We start from the raw sequence: 25,560 nt of genomic DNA on the forward strand, positions 1-25,560 counted from the left end.
ATTACTTATTAGTAAACATGCCATAAGATCAACTTTTAACTTTGACACACCACTAAAATAAATATTTCATAAAATAAGCTATATTTTAGCCATAAATTACTAATTACTAATTTTCATTTGTATGGAGATTCTCTAAACTACTCATATTGGCCAACAATATAAATACTGGTTACCTTTCTTTCACGAAAAAATAATAATAATAAATATTTTTTTTTAAGGGAGGGATACCCTAACAGAGAAAGAAAAGAGATTAAGTGAATATTTGGCACCATAACTAAAAAACTGTTTTTTGTTTTTAAAAACAGAAAATTATTTTTTGAAAAAAATTTGGCTTGTTTGGCCTTATTTTTTGAAAACAGTTTTCAGAAAACAAAATTACAAAAAACAAGAATTTTGAAAACAATAAAATGTTTTAAAAACCAATTCACTTTTGGACAATATTATTTTTAAAAAACACTAACTAAACATGACATGTTTTTAGAAACTTCAAAAACTATTTTTTGTTCTCATTTCTAAAAACAATTTTTTAAAAATAAAAAATAAAAAACAATACCAAACATGCTCTAAATTACAAGGATCATCACCAATTTAAATTGCTACTTCATCTAGCCCCAAAGCCCAATTAGCTAAACATGTGAAATAGTATTTGAGGACCGGCTAATGTGGGTGGTGAAGAGACAAAGCTGCCTTAATTTGTTTTATGATGTCACCAAAGAGAGACAGATCTTCTTTGGGATTTGCCAAGGCCTCGGTAATAATAATAAATATTGCTTACCTTAAAACTATTTCTTTTTCCAAGCAAAAATAAATACGTTTCTTTTTGGCTGGCCGAATTCAGAGATCCAAACAGACAATAGTATTGTCTTTTCTCCTGTCTCGTCTCATCTTATTCCAAAAGTAAAATTTTGAGGAGTCAAACAATGCGCTCTTCTGCGCTTAAGCTGAAAGAACAGAAAACAAATATTCCACAAGTTCCATCCATGGCGACTTCTGAAGATCACAGCTCGAAACAACATTCATTATCATCATCTTCACCTGTTGTTGTGGTAATGGTTCCTTTCCCAGCTCAAAGCCACCTAAACCAGCTTCTCCAGCTCTCCCATGTCGTTACTTCATTATACGACATCCCAGTCCACTACGTTAGCTCAGCTCTTCACAATTCCCAGGTCAAATCTCGAGCTTCAACCCTTCTTCACCACTCACCCAAAATCCATTTTCATGATTTCCCAACTCCATACTTTCTCTCTCCTAAGCCAACCAAGACTCCTGACAACTTCCCTTCACATCTAATCCCAGCCTTCGAAGCCTCTGTTCACCTTCGCCAGCCCTTTTCGGCTCTCCTCACTAAACTTTCAACTACAGCCAGAAGAGTTGTCGTTATACACGACAACTTGATGAGCTATGTCGTTCAGGACACTGCTTCTCTAGCACCCAACTCGGAAGAATATGTTTTCCATTGTATCTCCTCCATTTCAAGATTCTCCTCTATCCGAGACGCCATGGGAATAGGCTTTGAAGCTGATCAAGATAATCAGCCCAAGGTTCCATCATTAAAAGGGTGTTTGGATCCAAGATTTATAGCTTTCAAAGATAAACAAATGCCATTTATGAGGAGAAACAAATCTGGGCATCTTTACAACGCTTGCAGGTTTATGGAAAGAGACTTTCTGGAATTCATTCTCGAGAAAGAGCGCGAAAAAGATGAGAGTGTGAAGATATGGGCAATTGGGCCTTTAGAGAGTGTAACAACATTCAAGAAGATCCCACTTAACTCCATCAATAACGTTTCAGAGAAAGTTTATTGCTTAGAGTGGCTGGAGAAACAGAAGCCTAAATCTGTTCTGTACATCTCTTTTGGGACTACAACTTTTTTGGAGGACAAGCAGATTGAAGAAATAGCAATTGGTTTGGAAAAAAGTAAAGTAAACTTCATCTGGGTTTTGAGAGATGCAGACCGAGGAGATGTTTTTGATGACCAGAAAGTTGGAGGACGTCAACTTCCAAAAGGGTTCGAGGAAAGCATCAAAGGAAAGGGATTGGTGGTGAGGGAATGGGTGCCCCAATTGGAGATTTTGGGGCACCCATCAACAGGTGGGTTCATGAGTCATTGTGGGTGGAACTCTTGCTTGGAGAGTATGAGCCTGGGAGTGCCCTTACTAGCTTGGCCCATGCACTCAGATCAGCCTATGAATGCTGCTTTAGTCACGGAGTTTATCAAAGTTGGTCTGAAGGTTCGGGAATGGGAAAAGAGAGATGAGTTAGTGAGCTCATCTGTGATTGAGAATGTTGTGAAGAGATTAATGGCTTCAAATGAAGGAGATGAGATTAGGAAAAAAGCTGAGGAATTGGGTGGTGAGTTGAGGAAGGCTACTGCTGAAGGAGGAATTTCTCGGATTGAGTTGGATTCATTCATTTCTCATATTACTAGATAGTCTCATAAGACTCTAACAGAATATATATATATATATATACTAGCAAAATGTTACGTGCGAGGCACGTATACTAAATTTTATGCTAGTTTTTTTTATGTTATTTAAAAGTGATACAATTAATAATTGAAGAAAAATATTATTAGTTATTAAGTGTGATTATTATTATGTATATTTAAAAAAAATTATTAGTTATTAGGTGAGATGTTACCTATACTTAGTTAAATAAACAATGTCATTAAAAAAATATTAAATATTTAATATTAAACATAATAAAAGGAAACAATACAGTTACAATTAAAAAAAAAAAATAAAGACATTTTATAAATTTTTAAAATATAATGTTAAAGTATATGATGTTGGGATGGTAGATTTTGGTAGTGGGTGTAAAATTCTTTCTTTTTTGCCCCCTTAAAATCTTGTGAGTAGTTTCAAGGCCTACAAGCATATAAAGGAGAATTAGCAAAATAGTAGACTCAAATGAGCACTATGAAATGAACGAGGATTAAGAACCATAATTGTTGCTGATCCTAGCTCAATGAAATGAATTACCAATTGCTTTGTCTGAAATCATAGCCCCATCCAAATAATATGGTTCCCTTCTTGTATCCAAATTTTAGATGCATTTTTATCATATCATGGAAATAGTAAACATGTGTGATGTACAAGTATTTTATAACTTAAAAAGAGCTAGTTTCACACACTAAAAGCTATGGTAGAGAGATGTTTACCATTTACCAACAAACATTCCAAGAACTATATGACCATGGAACAGTTCATTGACTATATCTCAAACTTGAAGCGTATACGAGTCTTTCTCTCAAAAACACATTCTGCTACTCTCAACATATACTCCTAAATATATTGATTTCAAAACATTACTACAGAGAATACAATTAATAAAAAAATAAAAATAGACTTTGATTGTTATATGAAGTAACAATCTGTGTACCTTGCCACCAAACAAAAATCTAAAATAATTATCTAACAAGTAACACATTACTATAATTATTAATAAAGACCTTTTTTATTTTCATTAATCCAAGTGGAAGGTTTCATGCCTTTATTAATGTATTATTCATTAGTCAAATAGGACATATGATACCATAAGAGACACGAAGATTGTTGAATTGCATAGATATTAGATTGCTATTATGATTGCCAATCAATATATCGACATGTGCTAACCAAATTATAAAAGTGTCAAGATAGCAACATTCATAAACATGCATATATGATTGTGAACTTCCTAGGTCTTACTCTAAATTTATTTTTGAGAAAAAAAAATAACAAACAAATTTATCTCACAGCTCACAGTGCAAGTTTTTTTTTACCCTTTCTCCCAATATTGATAGCCATCCACCTTAACCTTACAAACTTTGTGAAGCAGAAAATTTTAGTTAATTTCTAGATAGGTCCCTACAAATTAAGAATCAAATGCATACTTGGGGTTTCCCTATAATATTATCATCATAGTTGCTCTGTAGTTTATAAGGATAGGTTGAGCTAGTCAAGTAGAAAAATAAGGCAGATAAAATTTAGTAATATTTTACCTTCTGCAAGTGATAATAGCTGAATTGACCTCTTTCTCAAGTCTGTTTAGCTCCACAAATGGAGAGTGACAAAAGCCTAAGGAAATCAATTATTTAGGCAATCAGTTGATGTTATTAAGATGTAAGCAATGGAACAATACAACATTAATGAAAATATTTAGTATTCAAGAGTACATACTCTTAAGAAATTGAAGCAAAACTGACACCAAAGACAGGGAGTACAATTTTCATTGAGCATTATTATTAGGCTCCAGTAATGTCCAACATTGCTATGAATTAACGCCTTACAAGTTGCACTTCACCACAAACATTTAAATGAAGCTTTGATTTTAATTCTACACCACCAACTACTTCATAACAGTAGATGGTGGGAATGGAATCCCCAAATGAACTCATAATATTTGAGAAAATTTACAATAATCATGATGTTAGTAATTAAACTACAACAATTTACATAACAGGTTATTGAAACAGAATGAAATAATGCAAAACCAACAACCAATGAATCAATGGTGAGTCAATGGTGAGATGATGTAATAATCTTACTATATAGGTTTAGGTAGTTACCTCCTGCTCCAACTTGAATAAATGATAATTGAAGTGTTCTTGCAATCTTTCATTCACATAATTAAATAGAGGCAATTAGTCCTTGTGCTGATCAATGAAAAAAGTGAGTTGATTATTGCATTTATTTATATTTGAAACAATCCTTTTATTCTTTTGATACGACTAATTTTGTAGATTTTAATTAACCATTCTTTATAACAAGTCATTGAAAAGAATGAAGCAATGCATAACCAAAATTTTCTCTTAATTCTATCAATATATATATTTATATTGCTTTTGCAATCCTAAATTTCTCAAATCAACCAAGCCCATGGAAAAGAAGGATGAGCACTGAACAATACCTCCATTTAAAAGGGAACCAAAGTAAATTCTTCTCACCTGAAAACAAATCTGGGACATAAACTTGTCAAGGAAACCCAAATCCAATTGTTTCGTCGATAACACGGAAGGGCTTTCCGGTTTGAGCGTAACTGTAAAAATTTATAATAAAATATATTATCAACTTGAGAGTAATGAAACTTTGTGATGATTATCTTCTGATGTTTACTGTTTCTTTCCAAAAGAATTGGGATTAATCTTTTTCCTTTGCAAAACCCAGAAGAAATAATATGAATATATCATATATGATTGGTCTTATTAAGCACCAACGACAATAAAATGATGAAAGACCAAATAAAGAAAAAGAAATTTTTACCTGAGATTTCTACGTAAGTTGATGGATCTGTAAACGAGAATGTTTAAGAGAAATCAAGATTCCTGGTACTTCCTTAGAGACTATATTAGAAAGTTGGTCCATTGAATCACTACAAGAAAAAACAGTTACGATAACTAAAAAAGTGTAATTATATATATTTTATAACAATTTAGCAACTGTTAAGACACCTCATGTAATTAAAAGTACTGACATTTAATTACATTTTTTACATGTTATTAAATAACATATTATAACATTATTTTGGTGTTATATATTATAAATAGTAACATTAATTTATTGTTATGGTTCATTATGTTACATTTATTAATAACATTTTCAAAATGTAATTATATAGGTTTTAATTACATTATTATTATTATGTTATATATAAAAAAACATTACATTTTAATGTTGTTATAATTTCTTAATAATAACTATTTTTTAATTTTATTCCTCTTATGTTATATTCATTTAATAACACTTTTAAAATGTAATCATGTAATTTTTCATTACAATTTTAATATGTTATATAATACTTTGTTAATGTTATTTTTTTATTGTAGTTTTTATAACACTGTTGGAGTGAAATTATTAAAATTTATAATACATATTCTATATCCCAATAATGTCATTACAATTTCATAAAATCTAAGTACAAAATAACATGATAAAAGCTCATGCAATGTCTAATAAATCTAATAAAAGTATTTGTAACATTTATCATCAATTATAAAATGAGGTACTGACATAATAAAACTATGCCGCTCTCGAGTTTCTGCTTCTTCTAGTTTCCTGGACAACTCTTCTATCCTCTCACGGAGCCCTGCAGATCTGCAGTCAGCTAGCTGTAAGGACTTCTCTGCTGCAGCCTGAGCAGCCATGGCTGCAGCAACAAGTTCTTCTTTCAGCTTTAGTTTGCCATTTGATATGTCCAAAGAAGCCATTGTTTTCTCTAACTCTTGTTTCAGAATGCCAATCTAATTACACAGTTTTAGACAAATCCTGAAATTACTATATAGACCAGGAAAGAAAGCATCAAAGTGAATACCAACAAAGAAAGGAATGGAATTTTACCACTTTGTCGCGTTCTTGAGTCTCAGTTTTCGCAGCCTCAACTTCTAATTCACAAGCTTCTCTCCATCTAGTTACCTCTGCTTCAGTTTCCTTAATTTCCAACAGGAATTCCTCAACCTTTTTTTCCAGCCAGAGAAAATGAGAAATAAGTTAGTATAGTATAGAAAAGAACATGGTTTATGAATGTAGAGCAAAATAACCATAACATATTTTGATCAGTCAAGGACTTACATTTTGAGTCAGCACCCTCTCTCTTTCCTCCAACTTCTTGATGTATAACTTGTTTCCTTCAATAGTTTGAGCTTGTTTGTCTGTAAGACTCTGCAACCGCTCAGTGTCTGACCTGGCCGTATAGCTGATGTTATAAACTCAAAGGAGGGAATTATTTGAACAGATAGAAGTGTTCTTAGTTTTTTTTTCAGTCACATTCTAGAAAGGGTATACCTAGATTCTTCCAAAGATTGCCTCAACTTAGTGATTTTGAACCGTAAATTCTTCATTATCCTCTCCACAGTTGATGCCTAGTAAGAAAATTTCAAAATGTGAGTAATAAATAGTTTCACCACTTAACCAACTCTCTATTGCTGCAAAAAGAAAAGCAATATAACCAATTCTCAAAGGCCAATCATCTAACCAATAGCAGGAATGAATTAGCATTGTAGTTACCATATCAGCGTGTGTAAATATAAATACATTGCACATTGCCAAGCAGAGTAATATACCTGTTATTAGATGATATCAATACTTCCACCTGGACCCACCACCACCACTCCCTATTCATCTTCTCCTACAACACCTGTTCTCATAAATAAATAAATTATATTCTAAATATTTATTATTCTAAACATATGTACCCAATACAAAGATCAATATGAAACAGTCGAACTAACAAAAATCAATATTTGTAAATTCGATTACTGCAGTAAATTTGCACCTCTCCCGTGTTAAATATATAAAATTAATTAATTTAGCTATATTTTTATTTTATGCACATGTAAACAAAATTAAGATTTTAGTGCATTATATTTCATTTACCTTGGATTTGATTGAGGGGGGCAGATGGAGCAGAGACAGTAGTATAGTAGCATGGTGGTGAGGAGATGAAATGATGACGTTAGACGGAGTAGTGGCCGGAGGCCTTATTGGCATCATCAGACAAGTGCAATTCAACTGAGATTCATCATCGTCATCCGTAGTGCTCATCTTCATCATCATCTAATATAATATACCTATTAGATACAAAATTCAGTGACCTTTTGAACTTTTATTGTCACTGTGTCTAGTCAAAGTTAGCACTCACTAAAACAGAGTATAGAAAGACATTATTATAAACATTCAAGGTTGGAATGGAAACTAATTTGTGTTTCGGTAAGTGTTTAGGGCAGTGGCTTACGGCATTGAAAGCTTTTGCAAGAATAGGTTCAAAAATTTGCGTTAGAGAAGAATGGTTTAGAGTCGTTGATCTGAGAGATCTTGAACTTGAGGCATTCGTTCGTTCCCAATCTAGAATATTCTCTTAGAATTTGAGGCCTCATTCCATAACAACGTGTAAATAGCTAATTAAACAATTAATTAACAGGTCAAAATATAAAGTATATTGCCAAAAAAAACTGTTACTTTTGAATAAAAAATATTTAAAAAAAAATAACCCCCATGAATTTCTCATAAACCAAGAATTTCAGTTATATAGGCACACTTTATATAGAATAGATATAGTTCTTTCAGCTGTTTTTAAATACCCTTTTTTATTTGTTCTCTCTATGATTCGGAGGCAACTCATGTTTATGTTTTCTCATTTATTCATGTCTAAATTTCAGTTCGATTATTGTTTGTTTCAATTATATCTGCTGAGAAAAACACAACTACTGCTTGAAATTTTCCACTGGGCCACAACAAAACACTTTACATTCCTCTAACATGCAGCTTTTTTTAAAAAAAAATTATATATTTTTGAGTTACACAGATTCGATTCAAGGACCACCACACACACACGCAACTTGCGCTAGCCTAAAAGCACTCCCAACACCTTCTTTATTCTATTTTTTAAAATACCTCACTAAAATTTTACTTTTTCTATTTTACCTCACATATTTACATATCACCATACATCATCTTCACTATATTTCTTCAACATCATTTAAATAATATATTTTGAAATATTTTTATTAATTAAATAATAATAAAAAATACGAAAATAATAATTTTAAGAAAAAAGAAACAAAAAACAAATAGATAAATATAAAAAAAAAAATAGTTAAATAGTGTTTAGCTCACTCTCTCTCTGAGCTGCGAGCATTCGCGCTCTAATCTTGTCAACTACCTCACTTGTTCTCTGAACAACCTCTGGACCTAAGAACTTTCTTTCACCTAATTCATCCCAGTGATAGGTGATCTGCACTTCCTTCCATATAAAAGCTCATAAGGGGCCATCCCGATTATTGCCTGATAGCTGTTGTTATAAGAGAACTCGATCAGGGGAAGGTATTTTACCCATGATCCTTCAAAGTCAAGCACACATGCCCGTAGCATGTCTTCTAAAATATGTATTGTCCTCTCGGATTGCCCATCCGTCTGAGGATGAAATGTTGTGCTGAACTTTAACTGAGTACCCATAGCTCGATGCAGACTCTCTTTGAATCTCGATGTAAACTTCGAATCTCTATCCAAAACAATAGACTTTGGAACACCATGAAGATGAAAAATTTCTCTGACATATAACTCAGCATACTGGTCAATGGAGAAATTTGTCAGAACAGGTAAGAAGTGCGCTGACTTTGTAAACTTGTCCACTATGACCCATACAGAGTCAAACTTACCTCCTCTCTTGTGAGTGCTCTAAATCCATTTTTAACATGCAACTCACATAATGTATAGTAATCTAAAATAAGACATTGCCCTTTTTTTTGAGAGAGAAATTGAAAAATAACATGATATATACATTTTGGGGCCTATTCTTGTACTGTCAAGGTTGTTATTTCAATTAAATCATAAAGAGACATGTAGATAGAGTTACGTACGTAAAAATACTGTTATGATTTTTAATGTTTCATAATAGTTGCATTACAATTTCATTACAGTTGCATAAACATTTTTGCTAACAGTTATTTCGTCTAATTAAAATCTTCGGCCAACCATCCATCAACCACTCAGAAACTTTCGTCTAATTGAAACTTTTGTCTGTTGTAACCTTCGGCAAACCACCCAGTAACTACCCTACAACTATTGTCTGATTGAAACCTTCGTCTGATGCAACCACTGCGCAACCACCCTGCAACCATCGTCTGATTGTGTAAGTGATAGTGTAAGAGGTATTTTGGTAATTAAAATTACATAAAAGGTATAAATGTGTTGGGTTTTATGCCCTAAATAAAACTCTTTACAATCTGATTAGTTATCAATATAAGAAATTTGAAGTGATTGATGTTTGCATGAATTTTACATGCTAATGGTTTAATATGTTACATTTACACACAAAATCAGTTAAATCCAGATCATATGTTTATTCACAATTACAGTATCGTCAACACAGTGGAATGTGATTGTGATCATATGAATCAAAAGACTTGGTCCCTGTTTCATCAGTGTTATTGGATTTACACTAATGTGATAATCAGCGATGATGTGTACTTACACTTGGAGTAAGTGTTATGTTCTTTCTAGGACATTAGTAAAGTATACTAGTTTCGAATGTATGGAGTATACATTGGACTGGACCGATATTGCAACTAAGTTAAGATATTACAAACTTACCGTTATATATATCTTTCCAAGTCAATATCAGTAGTTGATCTTAAGATTAAAAGAATCTAAATCCTGATATGCTTAGGCTCAACTCAGGATTGCTATTCATGTTCTTTGATTTATTAGTTAAGCCTACTTTTGGGTCAGGGTGATACGTATATTTTGGGAACATGATAGTATGATTGAGTGGGAGTGCTGAACATAAATATGGAATCTATAGCTTCTACTGGTGTATAGAAGTCAAGTGATGATTCCCTTCGAGCTTAGCAAATAGAAGTAAATGGATGAGCTCTTGCTTAACTGACTAATTATTAGATCACTAAACACCATTTACAGGTAGCTAAGTGTTTTAAGGGGCAAAATACATTGAGGGGTGAGAACGGTAAAAAAATCTCATCTTGATGTAGATCATCTATATAGAGGATCTTTAAATCACACTAAGATTATAACAATGGTTAAATGAGATAGCATATTGATATCGTGAAACATATAATATGCTCTATATAAGTCTGAGAGTGCAATTCTAAGTTCTAAGAGTGGATTCAACGAAGAATTAATAAGTAGGAATATACTTGGTAAATTTGGTTCACTTATTGGAAGCTCAGCATATAGATCCATGGTCCCCATTCTAGTTGAGAACATTCTGCTTGTAAGACTCATTAATTGATTCGTGATTGATCAATTATAATTCTAAAGTTAGACTGTGTCTAATTTTATGAATTTTCACTAAGTAGGGGTGAAATTGTAAAGAAAAGAGATTCTAGGTTTATTTATTTATTAATGGACTTTATATGTCTAGTTAATAATTAAATTAAATGATAATATTATTTAATAATCTATTTTAGTTATTAAATAATTAGTTTTGACATTTAAAAGGTTAGAATTGGAAAATTGGCGTTTTTGAGAAAATAGAAATAAAATTTGATAAAACGGCAAAATCAAGTGGGGCCCACTAACACACCATGGCTGGCCACTATTTGTGGAGTTTCAAATTGATTTTTTCATTATTTTAATGTCAAATAATTCCTAACCTAAACCTAGTAGTTGCTTATAAATAGAAAGTGATGGCTCAGTCAATTTACATGCTTTCATTAGTTTTCTGACAGAAATTTCTCTCTTCAGAAAAACTGAGCCTTCCCCACTTTCTATATTTGGCCGAAATCCCTCTTCTCTTTTCCCTTCATCAATTTCGTGACCCTAGTGAAAGAGTGAGTGCCCACACACAGCAAGCAGTAACTCAATCATAGATTGGAAGACTGTGAAGGATCAAACTTGAAGAAGAAGGACATTCGGGCTCATATCTTGATTATACTCTGCTACAGAAAGGATACAAGGGTTAGAGATCTAAGCGGAAGGAGACATTAATTCCGCTGCATCAATTTTCTTAACTTTATATGTGTTTAATTTATCATTTTAGAAAGTTCATATTTAGGGTGTTTAAACAACATACTTGTGAGCAGATCTAAGATCCTGGTAAAATAATTTCCAACAAAATGTTGTCCACACCTTATAGAGGTATTTTTATAAATAAAGGATCAATTTATATTTTCTATGTAATAATTCCTAGATTCTTCTTAATTAATTAATAATTATATTTATTAACTGAATAAAAATTTAAGAAAAAAAGAGAATTAAGGAGAGAGGAGATAATGAGATTAAAGTGATTTTAGATTGTCACGTCACCGCTTCATACTTCTCCTTTATAGATATACAAGTTGTACTAATTTTTTACTACTACCCATTAGTGATTGACCTGATTCTTAAGAATATGGGACCCTATTATATAAAAATTGTCGAAATAATGTAATATGTCCTTTTTCTTATTAAAGATTGTAAAAATGAATTAGGTTATGAACGTATATTACCCAAAAAAAAAATAACGAAACTATGTTAACTAAATATGTGGCATTGAGTTTCACTATTTCGAATAAGTTACCAACAACGAATTGGAATATCAAATTTTATTAAATAATTCACTAATGAAATAAGTGGATGTCATATCATAATTTAAATTTTACCATTTTAACCTTGTACTTATTATTTCAGTACGGTACTGGAAGATTTTTGTCCAGCCATGTCAAATCAATTGATTTTATTCATTATCTCTTCCATGTTTACTTATACTTTAAAGGATTTTTTTTTACTTTAAATGTAAAAATTATTATTTTATTATAAACATGTACTTTCATTTGTTTTAAATATATATGTCACATCATATGTAGTGTAGCCCTTTTTTTAAAAAAGAAAAATAAAAAATAAACAATGGTAACCAAAGTTTCATTCATATTAATCCAACAATAATGTAGATTATTTTTCCAAAGAACGTATTCGAAGGTAAGTCATAAAGTGGACCTTCTCTATTTCAATAAGTTAAAAAGACTTACAATAACGTACTTCAATGTTTATATAGTGTACGTCCCATCAAACTTTCAATCAGGCATCACCTCTTTACTGCATATTTGGATATTATGAGATTTGATTTTAAATTAAAACATTAATTTCTGTCATATTTTTCTTCACGGGTTTGTGTTATAATATTTAAATTTGTACTTTTTATGTTTTGAAACTAGCTAGTACATCCTACTGATATGAATTGATGGGAAAATAATATTCCAACAAAACCTAAAAAAATTAATTTCTCACAACTTGTACTAATATTTTACACGTATCCATTATTAATTGAGCTAGTTCTTGTAAAAATTGGAATTATTAAATACAAATTATTAATTAAGTAAATTTTTAATAAAGTACGTCAGCGTTTTTAGTCTTAGATCAAATCAATTTCACTAAATGATGACCTGTAGATATTGTGGGATTTTATTAAAAAAATTATTTCTGAGTAGTTGTAATAATTTTATACACGTATCCATTATTAATTGACATTTTTCTTGTAAAATTTGGAATAATTGAATACAATTTATTAAATAAGTTAATTTTCAATAAAGTACGTCAGGGTTTTTACAGTCTTAGGTCAAATTAATTTCACTAAATGATGACCTGCAGATATTGTGTGATTTTATTTTTAAATTATACATTATGAAAAAGAATTAACCAAACTATGTGGACACATTTATTTAACAACCTATGTGAACGTTTGGTTAAAAAGTTGTAAATGCTAAAAAATACATATTTTATGTACCACAAAAAGGTTATCTTCTCACCACATCGAATATTTTCACAATTTTTAATTAATTGGGTGACTTATTAAGTGACGTCCTATCATAATTTTTACTTCTCCCATTGTATCTCCTCCTTCACATCATAAATTTAAATGATTTTATTTTTATTTTTAATATGCAAAATATCATTTATTAAAATAATGTACTTCGAGTTGTTTTAATTATATATGTCACATCATATTTCTTTTACTAATGAGATATTACTAATGGGATTTATTTCCAATATACACATTGTTCAACTATAAAATGGTTAAATTAAGAAAAAATAATTATTGCGTGTACATGAACCTCATTACGTGTACATCAACCCACCCAACCACTATATAAGTAAATGTTTGGATTTTACAACAAGGCATTTATTGAAACCCCATATTAGTATTACCTACTAAACATGGACCCTTACCCAAAATTCAACCCTTTCGAATCAAGTCCTGAAAAGTCCCCACCTCATCCTTTTTCTTCAACACGAGCCATAGGTACACCTTCAAGGAGTCCTAGACTCTGTTGAGCTTCAATTTCCGGATGTGTGAACTGTGCTAGGCTGGAGGGTGTTGTGCACGAACACGAAAAACTCATCAGGAAGGCACATGTTAGAGCCATAGAGGCTAAGCAGGAGTCATTAAAACAGGCGAAGCACCTCTACCATTCCGCCCATGCCTTGCAACATGCCAACACTTCAAGAAAAAAATTGGAAAATATCATGGACGACATTCTCGACTACACCGAGGTCTCCATACCCCATTACCCAATCTATCCAAAAGAAGAACCATCAAACAATACTCCAAGGGGGGAGGTCCTTTGTGACCCAAGTCCCCGTACCGAGACATTAGCCCTCCAACTCAACGGAGGTTCCCTCAAGTTATACAACTTGATTGAACATCCGTTGAGTTTCATTTCGTGGTATTTTATATATATATTGTTCTTATTTTAAAACTCATCTAATATGGCTGTTGGACAACTTTTTGTTATGCCAGTTAATGAGATTTAAGATATTTGCTCTATCGTTTTACTATTTCGTCAATGTAAATGTTTGTATAGTAGTATAATATAAGAAGTCTGTTCAAAATGAAAATAGACTTCTTATATTATACTACTATACAAACATTTACATTGACGTAATAGTAAAATGATAGAGCAAAGTTCTTGAATCTCATTAAATGACATAACAAAAAGTTGTCCAACACCCATATTAGATGAGTTTTAAAATAAGTACAATATATATATATATATAATACCACAAAATGAAACTCTAATCAAGTTGGATAACTTGAGGAAACTTCCGTTGAGTTGGAGGGCTAATGTCTCGGTACGGGGACTTAGGTCGCAAAGGACTTCCCCCCCCCCCCCCTTGGAGTATTGTTTGATGGTTTTTCTTTTGGATAGATTGGGTATGGGGTATGGAGACCTCGGTGTAGTCGAGATTGTCGTCCATGATATTTTCTAATTTTTCTCTTGAGTGTTGGCATGTTGCAAGGCATGGGCGGAATGGTAGAGGTGCTCCGCCAGTTTTAATGACTCCTGCTTAGCCTCTGTGGCTCTAACATGTGCCTTCCTGATGAGTTTTTCTTGTTCGTGCACAACACCCTCTAGCCTAGCACAGTTCACACATCCGGAAATCGAAGCTGAACGTAGTCTAGGACTCCTTGAAGGTGTACCTACGGCTCGTGTTGAAGAAAAAGGATGAGGTGAGGACTTTTCAGGACTTGATTCGAAAGGGTTGAATTTTGGGTAAGGGTCCATGTTTAGTAGGTAATACTAATACGGGGTTTCAATAAATGCCTTTTTGTAAAATCTAAATCTTTACTTATATAGTGGTTGGATGGTTTGATGTACACGTAATGAGGTTCATGTACACGTAATATTATTTTTTTCTTAATTTAACCATTTTATAGTTAAACAATGTGTATATTGGAAATAAATCCCATTAGTAATATCTCATTAGTAAAAGAAATATGATGTGACATATATAATTAAAACAACTCGAAGTATGTTATTTTAATAAAATGATATTTTGCATATTAAAAATAAAAGCATTTACATTTATGATGTGAAGGAGGAGATACAATGGGAAAAGTAGAAATTATGATAGGACAACAGGTCACTTAATAAGTCACCCAATTAATTAAAAATTATGAAAATATTCGATGTGGTGAGAAGATTAATCTTTTTGTGGTACATAAAAAATGTATTTTTTAGCATTTACAACTTCTTAACCAAACGTTCACATAGGTTGTTAAATAAATGTGCCCACATAGTTTGGTTAATCCTTTTTTATAATGTGTAATTTAAAAATAAAATTCCACAATATCTCTAGGTCATCATTTAGTGAAATTGATTTGACCTAAGACTGTAAAAATCCTGACGTACTTTATTGAAAATTAACTTATTTAATAAATTATATTTAATTATTCCAAATTTTATAAGAACCAGGTCAATTAATAATGGATACGTGTATAAAATTATTACAACTACTCAGAAATAATTTTTTTTAATAAAATCCCACAATATCTGCAGGTCATCATTTAGTGAAATTGATTTGACCTAAGACTGTAAAAACGCTGAGATTTTTTATCCCATCTAGCAGGGTGGGATAAATAATCCCATGCAGGTGAGATTTTTTTTATCGTTTTTTTTTAATTTTGATTTTATTAATATATTTAAATTTAATAAGAATTTAAATGAAAGAATTATCACAGATTTATTTATAATTTTTTTAATAAAAAATTTATTCATTAAAGTTAGTGAAATGTATAATTTTAAATTATTATACATAAGTTTTCAAAATTTAGAATATTATTAATTAAACAATAGTTACTTAAATTGATTCTAAGAAAAATAATATTACAATAAAATTATATATTTAAATTAGTGATTAAATTAGTGTTTAACATAAATAATTTTATATTATTCAAGTATTTTTATTTTATTATTTTAATTATTTATTAAATAAAAAATATGATAAACTATTTTATTATATATTTATGGTATATAGTTGATTATATAGGATATATTATTTTATTTTATTTTATTTATTATATATTTTAATTTTAATTTAATATTATATATTTTTATTTTAATTTATGTTTTTTTTTCTAAAAGGAAATAAATAAAATAGTCCACTTTATTCTTAAATTAAACACATGATTACTTTCTGCATAATCCAATCTTGTCCAGTCCAGTCCAATCATTTTCAGTCTAATCCAATCCAATCCTGCGTACCAAACGGACCCTTATATAATAAAATTTATTTATTATTAAATAATGATATTTTTAAATTTAAATTATGTTTAACATTAGGCTAATTAGCTATTTTTCCCCCTGAACTTTGACATATACCAAATCATGCCCCCTGAACTTTTTTGTTCGTTAAAAATTCCCCCTGAACTATTGAGATTGTTAAATTTAAGGACTTTTGTCTAATTTGATTCAATTTTACTGTTTCAGGTACTAAATCATGCTCCCCAGACTTTGATATCTACCAAATTATGCCCCTCAAACTTTTATATGTATTAAATCATACCCCCTAAACTTTTATCCATGTTAGAATTTTTTTACTAAAATTAGATAAAAGTCCTTAAATTTAACAATCTTAATAGTTCAAGGGGAATTTTTAACAGCAAAAAAAGTTCAATAGACATGATTTAGTACATGTAAAAGTTCGGGAGGAAAAATTGTTAATTAACCTTAATATTATGATATTAATAGTTCTTACGGAATGGTATTTATAAAACATAGTAATATAGATTTATTGATAAATAATAATAATAATAATAATAATAATAATAATAATAATAATTAAAACGTGTAGTATTGGTATTATATATATAATATTTTTTTTTAAAAAAATATAACTAGTTTATATTAGATATTTTTATGAAAAATTTATTAAAATAATAATAAAATATCAATTTGTAGATTTATACTCTAATAAAATATTAAAAATGAGAGAATTAAGAAGATAAGAGAAAAATAGCTTTGAAAAGATTTAGAGTGTGACATCACCGCCTCATACTTATCCTTTATATAGATAGATATAGATAGATTTTTCTTAATTAATTAATAATTAATATTGATTAACTGAATAAAAAATTAAGAAAAAATACAATTAAAGAAAGAAGAGATAGTAAGATTAAAGTGATTTTAGAGTGTCACATCACCGTTTTATACTTTTCCTTTATAGATATATACACTCTTATAAATCTACATAAGATACCTATTTCTTAAGTTAGTAAGCAAGTAAGATAAAAATTAAAATGACAAAGTAATTTAGAATGAGGAAGAGAAAGAATATGTGCGGTTTTTGATCTTACTTTTATATTTTAAGTATTAGGTTACTTGAAATATTTGTTACGTATAGAATATTAGTTGGTTAATTAGAATTATAAATAGATTAGTTATCAATTATTTTAAATTTAAATTTTGAATTTGGATATTGACTATTAACTAATTTTTTCTTCGCATTTAATAAAAATAATTTTAATATTGTAAAGCGTAATTTTTCTAATTGTTTTGAATTTAATAAATATTTTTTATTATATTATTTATTATACATATATATTATAAGTTTTCAAAATATACACATAAATTAAATTAAAATTAAAAATATATATCTATAATAATTAATATATAAATTTATAGAAAAAATTTATAAAATTATTGTCATCATCGTAATGAGTGTATGTCATAGTCTTCACTTTCCTTCTTAATAGGCTTGCTCTCTCACGTAAAAAAAAGGCTTGCTCTTAATATAAAAAAGATAATGAAAGAAAAATCCTCACACAAAATTGAGATCTAAAAAATATTATAAATAATTTCAAAACAGTTGTCTTCACCGTATTTCACTTGTAGTATAATCATTTTTCAAATATCCTAAAAAAAATAAACAAAGGTAAAAAGTCAAAACATGATGATAGATTTTGGAGTTATCAATTTTTTAAAATATATCATTTTTAAATATCTTAATTTTTTTTTAAAAAAAAAAAAGGCCAAAAGGATAAAAATGCTATAGCCAAAAGCACAAAAAAAATTACATTAATCTTAATTGCAAAAGATAAAAATAAAACGTGATAAAGAGAAAAGACAAAATGCCCAAAAAAATAAGAGTTATTATTTTTTGAAAAAATAAAATAAAAAAATAAGAGAATTATGGAGAAAATAAATAAAAATATATATTTTATATTAATTAATATTAAAAAATTAATAAAAAATTAAAAAAAAAAAATGAGAGAATTAAGGAGATAACAAATAATGCTAATTAGAGAGATTTTAGGGTGTCACGTTACCTCCTCATATCTCCTTTATATATATGTATAGATAGATTGATAGATTTTAAATTTATGAAAAATATTAATTAATAATATTTAATATTACTTAAAATGTGAAAAATTGAGAGAAAGAATAGAGTAAAATAAAGTTATTTTAGAGCGCCACATCACCGCTTCATATCTCTGATTTATATATAAACTAGGAAACATATCGCGCTTCGCGTGCAGTTGTTTATAAAAAATTTAAATTATAAATAAAAAATTTATTATTTTATTTAATAATAATTGTGGAATATATTTTATGAAATTATAATTTAATATTTTGTATAAAATATTTTGTTAATAAATAAGTAATTATTCTACTAAATTAATTCTTATTTTTATTAACTTAATAACTTATTTAAAATTTTGGTATTTTTTTTTCTTTCACACAATTACAATGGACTTAATATCATCTATACCATATAATATCTTGTATACATCTCCAAATAACAGGAAGCCATATATCATATATTTTTTTTTTCAAATATATATTGTAAAATTATAAATTTAAATTATATAAAAATACTTACTACAACAATTCTTTTAAAAACATAATAATAATAGTAATAAATTAATATGAATTAAGTATTTTAAATAATTATAATCAATCCATTTTATAAATATGTCATTAACCAAAATGACCTTACTAATTCTGAAACCCGTTTCTTTTTTTTTTTTTTAACTAACACCCATCTTCTAATTTGAGCTTAGGTTTTTGTGAGCCCTAACTCAATAATTTTAACTTATTTATGAATTGAACTTTTAAGGTTTATATTAATTTTATATATTTTGAAAAAAAAATGAATAAATAATAAAATAAATTAAAAAATAGATATATTTTTTTTTAATTAATAAATAGATATATTGAATTGATATATGAGTAACAAAAGAAATTAGCTGTAGATATTTGTGTATTTTACTTATTTTATATAGATCGAACTTAAAAGATAATTTTGATATTTTTAAAAATACAATAAAAATAAAAAATGATTATATATCATTCAAAGTAGCTTAATATAATAGCTTTTTTAGAAAAAAAAAATGAATCGATTTTATTTTATTATTTAATTATGAAATTTTTTATAAATAAATATCGTCCATAAGATATTTTTATATGTTAATAAAAGGTTGTTGAGCATAATATTTAAAATAAAATTAAATAAAAATTTCATTCAAAAAAATTAAATGAAAATTAAGAAACCAAATAAAATAATATTATTTTTGAATTATGTTTTTCTATACAAAATAAAAATAAATGAGAAAATAGATAAATAAATGTAAATTTTTTGAATTATGAGTTTTTTATACATTTTATTATTTATCCAAGAATATTTTTTTTTCTGAAATATATATATATTTACCATTTTATTATAGATATTTAATTAAAATACATTATAGTCAAATATTAATTATATATTAGTTAATCAATAAAAAACCTTAAAAAATCAAATTGTAATTTAAATTACATATATATGTTTTAAAGATATTTTTGGAATCCGTTGATAGTTTTTTCAAAAAAAAAAATTACTTATTATATTTTATGTTTATATATCGACAAAAAAATAAAATCATAAAGCAAACTAAATTGTAATTAAAATTAAAATTACATATTAGAATAATTTTTTATAAATTAATTAATCCAACAAACCATTAATTATATTGAATAAAGTTCCTTAAGTTCATATTAATTATTTCTAAATTCTAATTCAAACTATTATAAATTAAATATAGTGATGAACCCATAAAAGAAGATATGAGATCTTTCAAAATAGAATAAAAAAAATTGAAAATAGAATAAAAACTTGAAAAAAAAAATAGAATAAAAAATTTAAAAATTAAGATTTAAGGAGATAATGTGTATACATATTTGAAGCAATTTTAGTCTGTAAGGGAAAGACTCTGCAAATTCTTAAAAATACCATAATACATCAAGCAAATAATATCGAGTAAAAAAAATATTAGACTAAAAAAATGGGTATATTTATTCTAACAAAATAATTAAGAAAAGTCCAATTTACACACATATAAATATACTAGGAAAAAACTACGTACGAGGCACGTATACTAAATTTATGCTAGTTTTTTTCTATGTTATTTGAAAGTGATACAATTAAAAATTAAAGAAAAAATATTATTAATTATTAGGTGAGATTAGTATTATGTGTATCCAAATATTATATTTTATAATGTTGTCAATTAAAAGTGAATACAAAATGCAATATATTAGTGTTTAAGAAAGCTTGATAATTTAAATATGTTCTTAAGTTAATCCAAAAATAAATTAAAAATTGATGTTCCAATACTTAAAGAAACATTACTTAAATTGGTGTAAGATAAAAAGAAAATTAAAAATCAATCTCTAAATTACTGATAATTGAAGATAGCATTTGTCTAAAAATTGTAGATAAGAAAACTAATGATAGTCATTGGTGGATTTCAATCTTCATTTGCTTCGATAGAGACAATAGTGTAATTTTTGTATTTTGCACTTTTCATTCTAAATGGTCCGCATATATCTGGATTGTCTATTTTTTCGTTGATAAATTGAATATGGTAGTGTCGACAAAAAGTGAAAACCATGTTTAACAAAAAGTGATAGTATTCTATAACAAAATACTATTAAATTATTTTAAAATACTATATTTGATTAAAATAAAACTTTATGCGATTAAAATTTCATATTTATCTTTACTCAAAAAGAAAAAAAATGATAAAAAAAAAATGAAAAGTTTCTATTATTATCTCCACTGCCTTTCTAGATGTGAATAATGGTCTCTTCTTTCTTCCATATTCTTCTTTATTTTTTGTATATTGTGTTTGCAACATATATGTAAATTATTACGTAACTTTAAAAAACTTTGGTCCTGGAAACTAATGCATATGCCGAGCACTTAGAATCATTTATTAGCTGTAAACTTTGTTGGGTTTTTTTCGCCATTAATGCTTGGTTTTGTGAACTTTGATAAAAGTCACGCTTCTTTTTTATTATTATTATTACTTATATATTTTGTTATTAAGTTGTGAAGAAGAAAAAAGTGAAGTGCGGATTGGAATATTATGTGTGATCTCATGGGAATGTCCAAATTGTAATAGGAAAAGGAGTACTATAAATAATTAAAAAAAAAACATAATCGTAGATGTACAACAGCAAAAACCCAATCATATTTTTTTGAATTTAATGGGATTTATTTTATTATATATAAATGAAAAGTGACCCATGGATTTCTCATAAACTATTTTATTTTTCTAATAAACTATTTTATTTTTAATATAAATAAAAAGTAAATACCGAATGCAGTATATTAGTTTTTAAAAAAGCTTGATAATTTAAATATGTTCTTAGGTTAATCCAAAAATAAACTAAAAATTGATGTTCAAATACTTAAGGAAACACAATGTGTGTAAGATAAAAAGAAAATTAAAAATTAATCTCTAAATTATTGATAATTGAAGATAACATTTGCTTCGACAGAGATAATAGTATAATTTTTTATTTTGCACTTTTCATTCTAACCGAGTCTGCATATAACTGGATTGTCCATTTTTTTTGTGTATAAATCGAATATGGTAGTGTCAACAAAGCGGCGATGTTCCTGCAAATAGTTATTTATTTTCATTTAAGATGATTAGACATGGTGTGCATAATTAATTTAATTAAAAAAATTTACTTATGAAAGACAAGTAAAGTTATTTTATTTCTTTAAAACTACACCTCTGCAGTATAATCCATTAATTGGACACCAGTACACGAAAATATTTTTTCCAGTGAAAAAAAAATAATTAGAAAATTAATTTTCTTTTTTCTTAAGATAAAACGAAATTAGGGTAAGTAATTTTTTTTGTTTTGATATTATTTTTATAATATTTTTTAAGATCATCAAAAAACGTTTTAAAAAATATCAGTGTATATTTTTGTAAAGGATAATTTTATGATTTTTTTGACTCATGTGGACCCAACGCGCATGGATAATTCAGTTTTTTTTTTTTTTTGTTATTTCATATTAGAGAGAGTGAAAAAAAGCTATATATTATTTCAAAAAAAAAAGCTATATATTATATTTATTAACTATTCTTTCCAAGATAGAAAAGAAAAAAGACTGTATATGAATATACTGCATAGTAAAACACATTAAGCTAATTAAACGTATTCTTTATAAGATCAAATTTTTAACATAATCCAAATATAGAATATAACAACATGTTTTTTGATGTGAAGGTTAAACATAACAAATGGCATAGTTTAGTCTCCGTATAACACAACAACGATGTGAGCTCATTAATTTTGATAGAAACAATGCAGATTTGAAAAGATTCAATAAGGAGACAAAAATCCCAAAATGTTAGAAAATAAAAAATTAATCTTAAAAATTGGGGGATGATTTGGTAAAAAAAAAAAAATCCATTTATAATTTGTTTTTTTCCTGATCTCTCTCAACAAACTAATTGTATATGCGGTTTAATGATCAATTTATTTTATATATATATTTTTAATTTCTAGAGTTATAGTTGTGATTATATGTAGAGTTAGAATATGCTAAATATCAGTTCAAATGTTAATAAGATTTGTTTTATTATTATTATATTATATATAAATAATATTTTATTATTTTATTAAATAAAAATAAAAAGTCACCCATGAATTTCTCATAAACCAAGAATTTTAGTTATATAGGCACACTTTACATAGAATAGATATAATTATATGAAAAAAGTTTCAATAGTCATTAGATGATTATTGTTAGTTTTGATTAATTAAAAAATTAATTAATAAAAAAAAAAGGAGTAACACTTCAATAAAAAAAAGTTTAATTAGTTAAATGACTCTTGATAACATAAAATGTATACAAAATATGGTATCATTAGAAAGAATATTTCTATATCTAAATGTTATTAATTATATTTGGCAAAAGAGTTAGTAGTAACTTGCTTGTGGTGCACAATAAAAGACAACTCTAAGTAATTAATAATAAACCAAGAAAAAGAAAAAAAAATAGTAAAGTAACATACCTATAAAGTTTGAATAAAATAATCAATAAAGAAAAGTTTGGAGAATTAGTGCATGTTTGGCATCATAACTAAAAAACTGTTTTTTGTTTTTAAAAACAGAAAATTGTTTTTAAAAATAATTTGGCTTGTTTGGCCTTGTTTTTTAAAAACAGTTTTCAGAAAACAAAATTACAAAAAACAAGAATTTTGAAAAACAACAAAATGTTGTTTTCTGTTTTAAAAACCAATTCACTTTAGGTCAATATTGTTTTTAAAAATCACTAACCAAACGTGACTTATGTTTTAAAAACTTTAAAAATTATTTTTTGTTTTCATTTCTAAAAACAATTTTTTAAAACAAAAAATAGAAAACAATACCAAACATGCTCTTATGAAGCCATTGATTTGAGTATTAGCTATTGAATATTGATGTTGGAGAAAGAAGCTTACCTCTCTCGTGTGTTAAAAAAAAGAGATATAAATATAATATATTAGGATTAATAGATATATATATATAGCTATATATAATTTATGTGTGTATATTATTATATATACATGCAAATTTTGAAAAATAAATGGTCGATTAAGGAAAACATTAAATAATTATTTTTTAAAAAAAATAAAAAAAATATTAGAGAAAATAGATATAAGAAAATTTTAAACCAAATAAAAAAATATATATATATTTGAGAGAATTAAGGAGAGAATATGTAGAGATAAATAAATAAATTTTAGACTGCCACAACACTGCCTCATACTTCTCCTTTATATATATAGATATATAGATTTATTTTATAAATTTTTTTATTTGTTATATAATTTATTTTGTTAAATTATCTGTTATATAATTAAAATAACAATAATTTGAGTTGAATTTAAATTTAATATAAATATTACAAAAATTTAATATTCTAATTTGTAATTATTTCATTAAAGATATAATTTCTCTAATTTGTTATTTTTTTTTATTTATTTTTAATAATAAAGTATATAAGTGAAAAATCCAAATTCATATATATGAGAAAAAAAAAAAACAAATACAAAAGGTGATTTATCATTAATGCCTAAATTTTTTAAAATTATAAAAGTGATTATCCATCTTATTTATGAACCATATTGTATGGTTCAAAAAATAAAGAAACACTAAGGAGAACAATATAATAATAAAATTACCATCTTATATGAACGATATTGTATATTGTAATCCAATGAAAGAATAACATAATGGTAATCGTAGGTTAACTCTTGAAAAGTTGAATTTTCTTAGCAGCAAAAAATATTATGTGAGGAATGCTCTCATCCTCTGATCATACAAGATTTTTTGTGCATAAATATTCGGAGAACAACTATAGTCGATGAATCTCCCTACATTACCATACTTTGCTGCATCAATGGTGAACCCGCTCTCATCATACGCATCTTCGCAATTATTCAAGCCTTCATCAATGCTGGTATTGGAATCATGATTTTTTCCAATATCAAAGAGGTAGTCATCATAACCTGTTCTTTTCTCTGCTTCCTCATCCATAAGGAGTTTTCCTATGTACTCACATATAAAACCACCTAAAGGAATGCATTCTCGGGATCTCAAACCCCATCCTCTTAACTTGGTTTTGAAAATTTCAAGTTTAAATTTGAGACCATGCTGACTCACTCTATTGTGGCAAGTTTAATATATTATATATTAATTATTATATATGAAATTAATAAAAAAAATTAAAGAAAAGAGAGAATTAAAGAGAAAAAGAAAGATAATTTTAAAGTATTTTGAGACCGCTACTTCACCGTCTCATACTTCTCCTTTATATATATACTAGGGAACTGAGCCGGGTTTGACCCAACTTTTGTAAGCTTTTGATTTTTTAATTTTTTTCTTTGTACTAATTGAGTGATATAATTTGTAATATAACGTGTAATATATTAACACTTTTGAAATTAGAAACATAATTTGTTATTTTTAAAATATATATAAAAAAAAATAGTAATTTTGTGACAAATATTAAAAATAGTAGAATTAGAAACTATAAGTAC

At 27.4% G+C, this 25,560-nt stretch overlaps 2 protein-coding genes across 4 annotated transcripts; one reads left to right on the forward strand and one right to left on the reverse strand.

The window, feature by feature from the left end:
- Nucleotides 1–428: 428 nt before the first annotated feature.
- LOC115722007 (uncharacterized protein At3g49055) lies at nt 429–7,850 on the reverse strand. Of its 3 annotated transcripts, XR_009684331.1 has the most exons (10): nt 7,353–7,850; nt 7,040–7,113; nt 6,762–6,838; nt 6,549–6,660; nt 6,318–6,434; nt 5,991–6,220; nt 5,244–5,352; nt 4,928–5,019; nt 3,983–4,058; nt 3,191–3,284 (listed from the first exon to the last, which is right to left on the reverse strand). XR_009684331.1 is itself a non-coding variant. In XM_061103658.1 (7 exons), exons 3-7 carry the CDS (start codon nt 6,815–6,817, stop codon nt 2,861–2,863), a joined length of 522 nt encoding a protein of 173 aa, XP_060959641.1. In that variant the 5' UTR covers nt 6,818–6,838; nt 7,040–7,113; nt 7,353–7,848; the 3' UTR covers nt 429–2,860. The 3 variants fall into 3 exon arrangements, 2 of the variants coding, with proteins under 2 accessions (XP_060959641.1, XP_030506983.2); XM_061103658.1 differs by lacking the exons at nt 3,191–3,284; nt 3,983–4,058; nt 4,928–5,019; nt 5,244–5,352 and adding an exon at nt 429–2,867 and having other exon boundaries at nt 7,353–7,848; XM_030651123.2 differs by lacking the exons at nt 3,191–3,284; nt 3,983–4,058; nt 4,928–5,019; nt 5,244–5,352 and having other exon boundaries at nt 5,821–6,220; nt 7,353–7,848.
- On the forward strand, nt 921–2,578 carry LOC115724176 (zeatin O-xylosyltransferase). Its single transcript, XM_030653648.2, has one exon. It carries the CDS (start codon nt 921–923, stop codon nt 2,430–2,432), a length of 1,512 nt encoding a protein of 503 aa, XP_030509508.2. The 3' UTR covers nt 2,433–2,578.
- Nucleotides 7,851–25,560: the final 17,710 nt, after the last annotated feature.

The sequence above is a fragment of the Cannabis sativa genome, chromosome 9, assembly GCF_029168945.1.
Source record: "Cannabis sativa cultivar Pink pepper isolate KNU-18-1 chromosome 9, ASM2916894v1, whole genome shotgun sequence".
Taxonomy (NCBI): domain Eukaryota; kingdom Viridiplantae; phylum Streptophyta; class Magnoliopsida; order Rosales; family Cannabaceae; genus Cannabis; species Cannabis sativa.